At 38.0% G+C, this 11,948-nt stretch overlaps 1 protein-coding gene across 1 annotated transcript in view; it reads left to right on the top strand.

Moving 5' to 3' along the window:
* Positions 1 to 5,604: 5,604 nt before the first annotated feature.
* Positions 5,605 to 11,948, top strand: part of LOC134842191 (uncharacterized) — a 52,555-nt gene continuing 46,211 nt past the window's right edge. Inside the window, exon 1 of the mRNA XM_063858412.1 lies at positions 5,605 to 7,421. Within this exon, the coding sequence (XP_063714482.1) occupies positions 5,996 to 7,421 (1,426 nt within the window). The 5' untranslated portion in view covers positions 5,605 to 5,995. The remainder of the gene's footprint in view (positions 7,422 to 11,948) is intronic.

Here is an 11,948-nt window from a genome sequence, read left to right as displayed (position 1 = left end):
GCTGTGCACGCTTGTCTTTTGTCACTCAAGTTATCTTGCTCTAGATGTAGTCTCATCACTTCCACCCAAGTGTCAATGCATCCATCGGAGTCATCTTTGAATTCTTTTGGCTTCTTGAATGTTTTTCTTGATTTTCCCTCTCTCCTGTCGCTCGAGTCAGTGTTCCTCGTGGCGAAGGCCTCTAGAGTCCTGTTCATCATCTCCCAAGTGCTGGCCCATGTCATAGCATCCGGTCCTGAGTTGCTGTTGGCTGTTGAATCTCCCGGACCAGTCGTCGTGTTCGACGTTCCACTCTTCATTATTGTTTTCGCAGCTGTTGGTGCTATGCTTATCGCATCCCTGGGTATGGGCAACGGTGTCGATTGCCGTTTGTTTCTTTGTGGTTCTACAAAATCAACTCTGGTGCCTTGCGTACGATCCGCTGCCGGTCTCTCTTGTGGTGTAGAACCTCTCAAGATTGCATCCAACTTCGCCTGTATTGCACACGAACTCTCTGCTTGACTCTTGCTCATTGTGTCCATTCTCCTTTCCAGGCTCCCTAATTGGCTGTTAACATCATCATATCGGTTCTTCAACTGTTGCATGTCTGTTTTGATGTTCTTTTCTCGTTCTTCATTGGTGGCCTCTACCTTGTCTGACATTTCCTTGAGTCTCTCCTCTGTTGCTTTAGCTAGGTTAAAATAACTGTCTAGATACTCGTGCTTGTTGTATCTTATCTCCTTTTTTATCACCTCTCTGTCTTCTTCACTGTTCTTAAGTCTTTTGTCGATCTGATTTAATTTCGCCAACAAATCGCACAGCTCAATGGTAGTCTCTTCATGGTCAACCGTGGGTTTCTCTTCGGCCATAGCCTCTGCTTTAGCTTGTTCCTCATTCTGGCCGGTTTCTGTCGCTTTCGTGCTCACTGTACCAAATGTTCGTGCTCTTTCTGCTTTTGGCTCTTCAGTCACGTTTTCTTTCGTTTTTATTCCGAACATTATTCCCAATTTTTCCGTAAAAGATGTCCTCTTTACTTGAGAGTCTTCTTTCACCGTTTCTTCGGTGTTGCCTATTGCATCTTCCGCGTCATCTATCGGTGAGAACTCTATGGGTTTCTGGTTCGGTTCCTCTGTATTGGGCATTGGAGTTGACTCTGTCGCCATCTTCCCTGTTTCATCCACACTTTGATCGGGTGTCTCTAGATCAATCTCGATGGTGGGTTCTACTCTCTCCCCTTCCGTGCCCTCTTTCGCCCTGTTCTCCGCTGTACTCCTTGTGCTGACCATGTTAACTGAAAAGTTCTTCTTTGTTATCTTCGGACCCATTGGTGTTGCTTTGCTTAGCGACGAATTATACTTAGCTTCGGTCGATCTTTTTTCAGCTACCGGTACCCTGCTCCGCCTCATTATTTACAATTGTTATTATTTACAATATTATTATCTACAAAAATTCTATTCTAAGGTTTAAAAACTCCAAGGAAAAAAAATTAATAATTCGCTAAAAACAATTTTTCTTGAACTCTTGTAAGCTCTTTCGTGTTAGGTTAGGATAGGGAACGTGTTGAACGTGTTGTTATACTTGGTGCTTCAACCTAACCTATTACTTTTGTAGTACCCCCTTCCTAATGCTGTTCCAAGACTTTCTCTTTACCGTCCCAAGACCGTTCAGCGTTGTCCCTGTACTTCTCGTTGGTACCTTTAGACCAGCGTCCCAAGACCAGCGTCCCAAGACCAATGGCCCAAGACTAACGTCCCAAGACTAACGTCCCAAGACTAACGTCCCAAGACCTATGTCCCAAGACTAACGTCCCAAGACCAACGTCCCAAGACTAACGTCCCAAGACCAATGGCCCAAGACTAACGTCCCAAGACCAATGTCCCAAGACTAATGTCCCAAGACTAACGTCCCAAGACCAATGGCCCAAGACTAACGTCCCAAGACCAATGTCCCAAGACTAATGTCCCAAGACTAACGTCCCAAGACCAATGGCCCAAGACCAACGTCCCAAGACCAATGGCCCAAGACCAACGTCCCAAGACCAATGTCCCAAGACCAATGGCCCAAGACCAATGTCCCAAGACCAACGTCCCAAGACCAATGGCCCAAGACCAATGTCCCAAGACCAACGTCCCAAGACCAATGTCCCAAGACCAATGTCCCAAGACCAACGTCCCAAGACCAATGGCCCAAGACCAATGTCCCAAGACCAATGTCCCAAGACCGTTTCGTACCAAGACTGCTCTGGCCCAAGACTGCCCCAAAGCTGCACTGTCCCAAGACTGTGTTGCTCCAAGACTGTCCCCAGACTGCAATGTCCCTAGACTAGTTCGGTACTGTCCCAAGACTTGTCACTGAGTGTCTGGATATAGGATTTCTTTCTTCTTCGTTGTAGGGACTTCTTGGTTGTCTGTACCTTGTACCACCACTCAAGCTCTAGTGAAAATTTTCCCAAAAACCCTCTCTTGGTTGCCAAATCTGGCCCCCCTTTTTTAGTTACCTCTTTTTGAATGTTCCCAGCAATTGGGAGCCAAAACTTGTGTGCAGGTATCTTGTGATCACCTGTTTGTATTAAAAACCAATCGCCAATCTTCCCCAAAACGCAACAATGTATATAGAAAAAATAAAATTTTATACCGAAAAAAAAAAAAAAAAAAAAAAAAAAACAAAACAGAGTAATCAACCCACCTAAAATTCAAAGGAGACAAATGTCAACCTTCTTTCAAAAAAAATGTCTGGTACCTAATTGCCACGCGTTTTCCTCCCCCCACTAGTTGTCTTATGAGGTGTCACGAAAACTGTCTATATCCGTTCCCCCCTACCGATCCAACCAGCGTACCAATCTTAACTCGAGATAAGTTTTGGATGTCCACCTATTGTTACCACGCGTGTTGATGGCTAATGTAACTAAATCAACGATGTCGATTAACTAGTTACTCTAATTCCCCCCTTTTTACAATTTACAACCGCCAACCTCTAACCTAACCAGTCCCCCTGCTAACCTCCCCCCTGTTTAGCCCCCCTCTTAAGCCGAAAAATCCCTTAAGCGCCGGGTGCTAAACCTCTCTTGAGAAAACCGTAGACCTGTTTCCAGGTCTGCTTGAGTAAAAACTGCCTCAAAACAATGGGACTCCGCTTATCCAATTTTACACTTATTTCTTATAATGTAATGTGGATTCTAACGATACCCGTTGTCCGACCTGAGAACACCCTTGTGCGTCCTCTTGTGGTGGCCCTGTGCTGGTTGTCTCTGTTCTGCCCTTGACAGCAGACCCACTTTCCCACTCGACTGGTCACCTCTTCCAATCAAGTCTCTTGGTGGTCCGTTTCGATCCTTGTGAACCTCTTTCCCACTCGACTGGTCACCCTTTCCAGTCAAGTCTCCCAGTGGTCCGGTTGGGTCGCAATCTATCTAAAAACCCTTAACAACGCCCCCCACTCGGGCACCCTACCAAGGTCACTGCTAGTTGATCGAAAAATTGCTAGATTGATCGAAACGATCGGTCTTGTAAAACAGTATGTGTATACTATTTAATTAATACAAAGGTTCGATCCAACTAATTTGGTATCAAAGTCACTGTCTTTTTTCGTTTTATAGTTTTTGTTCCTATTTGTTTTCCTTTTTCGCTCGTGTTTTTGTCCCCCTAGTTGCCCCCCTTTACTCGGTTAGCTAAGCCTCGTTCGGAGAGCGTACCAGGAAGTTTTCTTGAGTTTTCTTAAAAAGCTATCACGGTACAACCGGAAGGTTTACACGTTCCCGCTGAACCGTACCACCGGTACTCTAGAATGGGCATGTAGCCCGGAGCTGTGTCAAGTGGGTTCGACTCCGTAGTCATGATGTCGTAAAAACACCCAGGAGCGCCATAAAAACACTATGTAACAGTCGCCTACTTTAGTCACATATGAGGCTTAAGAAAAATAGGCCCTATAACCATTGGCTCAAGAGTCAGGGACACTATCTCTTGTGTTTTTCCGCCTCAAGAACGGTCGGAGCCAATTCGGTTCGCTTGCGACATGAGACTGGAACCCATTACAGCTTAAAGGCCACTACCAAAATACCCCCCCACTCTAGAAATAAAGACGTCCCCATACTTAGGTCTCGGGATACCCAAAATACATGAACGCCGTTAAAAACCGGGTCGGAACAATCCGCTTAGTTACTTTTTATTGGACAGTGGAACTTTGATCCATTTCAGATGGATCAACCTAAAACTCGCCTTATCTCAACATAACTATCATAAAATACACTCGAGAAATTTAAATTGGAACTTACATATCGACGCACTTGAATATGAGGAGTAAGTTATAACTGAGCAGCTTGAGAATTAAGTAATATAACTAAATAAGTTTTAAGGCCAATTAGTTTCAATAACAGAAGTAAGTTTTTGTCTCTAGAATCAAAGTCTCTGAATGAACCCTTTGGACACTCGAGTTGTCCACTCTTCCATTCAGAGTCCACTCCTTTCCATTCGAATAATTGTTCTGTCTCAAGTCCGTATTCGATTCTCCTGTTTTCAGGACAAGACAGCTCTACTCTCTTGATATTTCGTATCGAGAAATTGCGAATAGCAATTTCCTGCCTTTTTCTTGAGTAGTTTCCCGCAATTGTTAATTCGGGTGTTCTGATTTCTGACTTTTTCATTTTCAGTTGGTTCGAGAAAATTGAGCATGACAGGCTCGATTCGAATTTTGCAAAATTAAAATTTCACTCCAAAATTACGTATTTCTCAAGGTCAAACCCCCAGACATGACCGACTGGCACAGATCGAATCACGACTCAAAGGGATTCAATTACCCTTGCGATAGCAAAGTTATTGCAATCGGGTACTAGACTTTTTTTCCCGTAAACAACTTTGTCCACAGATTTCAGCTTGCATGAGCTATGTGCATATATTTGCGCTCATTGGTCTATTACTCTCATTGTGTATCCTTATTTTTATTAGTTTTTTTTCCAATTAGTTGGCAGTTCACATTTTTTAAATGATGTTTTTTGGTATTTTTTTTTTGATTTTTCGACGTCGTAGCTTTCAGTTTACTTTTTGTCCGCATAGTATCCGCTTTGGTTTTACGATCCATTTAATGCGCTTATTTGATTTTTAGGTTTATCAACATTATAGTTGCTTTAAGTGTTTTGATTTACCTCAGCTGATCGTTTCCAATTTTTATTAACCTTGACGTATATATATATATATTTTTTTTTTTGATTAAAAACTTCATTCTGCCCAAATGGTTTCGGCCTATATTTTATGGGCTTAGAGACATAATTTTCAGTCATTTTAGTGGAAAGGAAACATATTTTTTATGCTTATCTCTGGATTGCTTAAAATGCTAAACATTTGAATAGAAGTATAATTAAATTTTTTTATGACAACAATTTTTCATCGCCATTTTTGTCTTTTTCCCTTTTGTTTCGGCTTGATAACTTTCGGCCTATATTATATCGGCTTATCGGCCTCATTAAGTCTTTCGATGACCAAAAAAAGTTGTGTGTGCGTGTTTGTGTTTTTCAGGGCGAGGGGAGCTTAATAACTTCTTTCAGTATTAGTTTTTTTGAATATTCATTATGATTGATTAATTTTTTCGACATTCTCGATTTTCTTGTGTTGTATCGCAAGTGGCGCGGAGCTCAGCTTCGCCTCTGTGTTTGTTATATCACTCGACCGATTCCGATGACTACTACCCGAATACAAAGTTCTTCCACATTTTTCAAATGGTCGGAACAAAAAGAGCTATTAGAATTTTTGTTTTTTGAATGATAACTTTGGTTGGCTTTCGGACATTGTTTGCTTCTGGCAGAGTAAATCGATACTCAGTTGTGAATAATTTTTTGTTTGATCTTTTGGTCAGATGGACCTTCAGTATAACTCTCGCAAATGTAATTTGATCAATTCTGTGCCGCAGACAAATGTTTGAAAAGTTTGGTCTAATTGTTGTTTGGACACTCAAACGCAGTTGCTTATGTGTATTATACGCTGTTCAGCGACGCTCTCAGAATCGCAGTTTTCAATAGTAGAAAATAATGACAGAAGATTCAATTGAAAGTGAAGTGCCCCGTTACATAACCAATTTATACATCGAGTATGGAAACAACACCAAGGTAAAAAATTACATTGTTTTATCCGGAGTTAGTTTTGCTGACCAGATTATAGACCTAAGAGATTTTCAAAAAGATGTCGTTGAGCAAAAGGTTCTTGTGGTGGATTCAAAGTTTTCTGCAGAAAGATTAGAATTGTATTACGAATCCACATTCAAAGGGATCTGGTTGGCGGACATTTTACACAGCATTGAAGATAGCGATTTATCCGATTTGCACACTGTCGAGTTCGTTTCTTATCTGAAAAACGACAGGGTTGTCAAATTGCCTTTGAAATTTTGCCTGTCAAAGAGCTCACAGGTTATGCTTGCCTCTCAGATGAATGGTCAAGATTTGGATATTGAGAGTGGTGGGCCATACTGTCTTGTTATTCCTGGTCATCTATCGGATCCTGGTTTTTACTCCATATCGTCCATTAATCTGACAACCGACTCTTGTCCAATGCCACTTGAAATGCCCATAATGTCGTTCATAACTGAACCTGAAAATGAGAATGTGTTCCAAAATCGCGACGAAGTTACTTTTGAGGGTTTCGCGTTTGTCGGCGGAGGTCGCAAAGTTCTTTTTGTAGAGTTTTCAACGGATAATGGAGAGTCATGGCATACAGCTTTTACTGAGGAAACTGAAGGTGGAGGAGAAAAGTCAGATTATGAGCTGCATAAATTTCTGTTCACGCTAGAATTGAGACAGCTGCCTAAAAATTCGAGCGTTTGGATTAGAGCTACAGACCAAAATTGGGTGACCCAGCCGGAGCAAAAGTTGTCCAGTAATTGTCCATACGACAATTCCTACTTCCGTCTTGAGTTGAAAGACTTGCCGAACAATCAGAGATCTATCGTGTACCCGGGCGCTGTACAGATTGAACATAACCATTTGATGGAACCAGTTACAGCTGTTGACAACGGACCAATGAAGGAAAGTAAAAAGGCACTGAAAAGTCATTATATAGAGAACATTTTACCGATTAAATCCAAAGGACTTAGACCGACAAATGGACTGCCCGAAGCTGTTGCAAGAACTGTTGGGGGATACAAAAAGAGAGAAATCACGGCTACTAAAAGCCAAGAACAAGGTCTCCAAGTGAATTTTAAGAAAGACCTACACAAGCCAGAATCATGGAGGAAAACATTGGGGAAACATGTTGAAATCGAGTTACGCCCAGTTGATGAGCGGAAATTGAAACCGTTTCAATCTGTCTTTATACCGAGACAAGAAAGACCAGGGAACAAGTCAGAGATTAAAACGTACAGTCGCGAGGAAGTTAAGCAGCATAACACACCTGAAGACTGCTGGATTATCATTCGGGAGCATGTGTATGACGTCACTAAATTCGTGAAAGAACACCCGATTGGTGAGTCAATCAGATGATCATTAAATGCGATTTAGCTTTAAATAATGCTGTTCCGACCATTTGAAAAATGGGGAGGAGCTTTGTATTCGGGTGTGTTTAGTGTTTTTGTTTTCTACGCAAAATCAGGTACCACAAATAATCATCGGTCTGGGTTGAGTGATATCTATTATATATTTAAAGGCGGGCTTCACTATCTCGCCTTGTTTAAGCTTTTTCAACGTATTGTTTTTGCATGTTTAAGCTATATCGTATATTATAATGGTTAAGAATTTTTTTTCGATTTGCCAATTTGATTTTAGTGGTTATTTTACCGAGTTTAAATTAAACAGCCCAATGTCGAATTAGGGGTTGCGATTTTGGCCTCCAATTTTGAATGCCCGAATCATTTTAGTTAACGAGATAAGACGATTTTTGAGATTTTTTCAAAAATTTTCAGAAATTTCAAATAACAAAATAATTCACAAAACTTGAAGTTCCCAACCCTGTAGTTGGGTGCTGTCAGAGTACTCTAAGGAGTAACAAATCTTGTCTCCAAATATAACTGTTCAAATCCTTGTAGTTTTCGAGATATCAGATATGACGTTTTTTGTGATTTTTTCAAAAAAGTTTTCTGAAAACTTATATTAATTTTTTTTCGCAAAATCTGAAATTCCCAACTCTGTAGTTGGGTCCTGTCAGAGTATTCTCAAAGATTGCGAATCTTGCCTCCAAATATGACTGCTCAATTCTTTGTAGTTTTCGAGATATGATGTTTTTTGTGATTTTCAAAAATTTTCAGAAAAATTATATTTGTTTTTTTTCGGAAAATCTGAAATTCCCAACACTGTAGTTGGGTCCTGTCAGAGTATTCTCAAAGATTGCGAATCTTGCCTCCAAATATGACTGCTCAATTCTTTGTAGTTTTCGAGATATGATGTTTTTTGTGATTTTCAAAAATTTTCAGAAAAATTAAATTATTAGTTTTTAAAAATCTGAAGTTCCCAACCCTGTAGTTGGGTGCTGTCAGAGTACTCTTAGGAGTAACAAATCTTGTCTCCAAATATGACTGTTCAAATCCTTGTAGTTTTCGAGATATCAGATATGACGTTTTTTGTGATTTTTTCAAAAAATTTTCAGAAAACTTATATGTATTTTTTTTCGGAAAATCTGAAATTCCCAACACTGTAGTTGGGTCCTGTCAGAGTATTCTCAAAGATTGCGAATCTTGCCTCCAAATATGACTGCTCAATTCTTTGTAGTTTTCGAGATATGATGTTTTTTGTGATTTTCAAAAATTTTCAGAAAAATTAAATTAGTTTTTAAAAATCTGAAGTTCCCAACCCTGTAGTTGGGTGCTGTCAGAGTACTCTTAGGAGTAACAAATCTTGTCTCCAAATATGACTGTTCAAATCCTTGTAGTTTTCGAGATATCAGATATGACGTTTTTTGTGATTTTTTCAAAAAAGTTTTCTGAAAACTTATATTAATTTTTTTTCGCAAAATCTGAAATTCCCAACTCTGTAGTTGGGTCCTGTCAGAGTATTCTCAAAGATTGCGAATCTTGCCTCCAAATATGACTGCTCAATTCTTTGTAGTTTTCGAGATATGATGTTTTTTGTGATTTTCAAAAATTTTCAGAAAAATTATATTTGTTTTTTTTCGGAAAATCTGAAATTCCCAACACTGTAGTTGGGTCCTGTCAGAGTATTCTCAAAGATTGCGAATCTTGCCTCCAAATATGACTGCTCAATTCTTTGTAGTTTTCGAGATATGATGTTTTTTGTGATTTTCAAAAATTTTCAGAAAAATTAAATTATTAGTTTTTAAAAATCTGAAGTTCCCAACCCTGTAGTTGGGTGCTGTCAGAGTACTCTTAGGAGTAACAAATCTTGTCTCCAAATATGACTGTTCAAATCCTTGTAGTTTTCGAGATATCAGATATGACGTTTTTTGTGATTTTTTCAAAAAATTTTCAGAAAACTTATATGTATTTTTTTTCGGAAAATCTGAAATTCCCAACACTGTAGTTGGGTCCTGTCAGAGTATTCTCAAAGATTGCGAATCTTGCCTCCAAATATGACTGCTCAATTCTTTGTAGTTTTCGAGATATGATGTTTTTTGTGATTTTCAAAAATTTTCAGAAAAATTAAATTAGTTTTTAAAAATCTGAAGTTCCCAACCCTGTAGTTGGGTGCTGTCAGAGTACTCTTAGGAGTAACAAATCTTGTCTCCAAATATGACTGTTCAAATCCTTGTAGTTTTCGAGACATCAGATATGACGTTTTTTGTGATTTTTTCAAAAAATTTTCAGAAAACTTATTTTAATTTTTTTTTTGCAAAATCTGAAATTCCCAACCCTGTAGTTGGGTCCTGTCAGAGTATTCTCAAAGATTGCGAATCTTGCCTCCAAGTATGACTGCTCAATTCTCAGTAAGTTTCGAGATATGATGTTTTTTGTGATTTTCAAAACTTTTCAGAAAACTTAAATTATTAGTTTTTAAAAATCTGAAATTCCCAACCCTGTAGTTATGTCTTGTCAGATTACTCTCAAAGATTGCGAATCTTGCCTCCAAGTATGACTGCTCAATTCTTTGTAGTTTTCGAGATATGATATTTTTTGTGATTTTTTCAAAAATTTTCAGAAATCTTTAATTATTATTAGTTTTTAAAAATCTGAAATTCCGAACCCTGTAGTTATGTCCTGTCAGAATACTCTCAAATATTGCGAATCTTGCCTCCAAGTATGACTGTTCAAATCCTTGTAGTTTTCGAGATATGACGTTTCTTGTGATTTTTTCATAAAATTTTCAGAAAACTTATTTTAATTTTTTTTTGCAAAATCTGAAATTCTCAACCCTGTAGTTGGGTGCTGTCAGAGTATTCTCAAAGATTGCGAATCTTGCCTCCAAATATAACTGCTCAATTCTTAGTAGTATTCGAGATATGATGTTTTTTGTGATTTTTTCAAAAATTTTAAAACTTAAATTATTATTAGTTTTTAAAAATCTGAAATTCCCAACCCTGTAGTTAAGTCCTGTCAGAGTACTCCCAAAGATTGCGAATCTTGCCTCCAAGTATGAATGCTCAATTCTTTGTAGTTTTTGAGATATGAAGTTTTTTGTGATTTTTTCAAAAATTTTCAGAAAACTTCAGAAAGTTTAAATTAATTATTTCTCGAAACTCGAAATTTCCAACGCTATAATTCGGTGTTGTCAGGGTACTCTAAAGAGTTGCAAATCTTGCCACATGCGACTGCTAAGCGCGCCTTCTCAAATGCTTTTAGTTTCCGAGATGTGACGTTTTTTGATTTTTTTTAAATTTCTCGAAGAACTTATCTACAAAGAAATTCAAAAAATTGGAAACTACTAACTTGATGAAGATACAACCTTATTGTCAGCGTACAAATCAGAAAACTTATTGTCAGCGTACAAAAGTTGAAACTACTAACTTGATGAAGATACAACCTTATTGTCAGCGTACCCAGGCGTTTCAAATCTTGCCTCTTAATATGAATGCTCAAATCCTTTTAGTTTCCGAAATAAGACGTTTTTTTTCTTCTTTTTTTTCGGGAAACTTAGATTTAAAAAAATTCACAAAATTTTGGGACTCTCAGTGGTTGCAAATCTGGCCTCTAAATTTCTCCAGAGGTCCATTAAGTTTTCGAGATGACGCTTTTAAAATGGGGTATAAAAAATTCAACAGTTCGAAATTACCAACCCTGTAGTTGGGTGCTGTCAGAGTACTCTTAGGAGTAACAAATCTTGTCTCCAAATATGACTGTTCAAATCCTTGTAGTTTTCGAGACATCAGATATGACGTTTTTTGTGATTTTTTCAAAAAATTTTCAGAAAACTTATTTTAATTTTTTTTTTGCAAAATCTGAAATTCCCAACCCTGTAGTTGGGTCCTGTCAGAGTATTCTCAAAGATTGCGAATCTTGCCTCCAAGTATGACTGCTCAATTCTCAGTAAGTTTCGAGATATGATGTTTTTTGTGATTTTCAAAACTTTTCAGAAAACTTAAATTATTAGTTTTTAAAAATCTGAAATTCCCAACCCTGTAGTTATGTCTTGTCAGATTACTCTCAAAGATTGCGAATCTTGCCTCCAAGTATGACTGCTCAATTCTTTGTAGTTTTCGAGATATGATGTTTTTTGTGATTTTTTCAAAAATTTTCAGAAATCTTTAATTATTATTAGTTTTTAAAAATCTGAAATTCCGAACCCTGTAGTTATGTCCTGTCAGAATACTCTCAAATATTGCGAATCTTGCCTCCAAGTATGACTGTTCAAATCCTTGTAGTTTTCGAGATATGACGTTTCTTGTGATTTTTTCATAAAATTTTCAGAAAACTTATTTTAATTTTTTTTTGCAAAATCTGAAATTCTCAACCCTGTAGTTATGTCTTGTCAGATTACTCTCAAAGATTGCGAATCTTGCCTCCAAATATAACTGCTCAATTCTTAGTAGTATTCGAGATATGATGTTTTTTGTGATTTTTTCAAAAATTTTAAAACTTAAATTATTATTAGTTTTTAAAAATCTGAA

Source organism: Symsagittifera roscoffensis, chromosome 3 (assembly GCF_963678635.1).
Source record: "Symsagittifera roscoffensis chromosome 3, txSymRosc1.1, whole genome shotgun sequence".
NCBI lineage: Eukaryota > Metazoa > Xenacoelomorpha > Acoela > Convolutidae > Symsagittifera > Symsagittifera roscoffensis.
The sequence above is the reverse complement of the archived record's forward strand: the minus strand, read 5'-3'. Positions and strand labels throughout refer to the sequence as shown.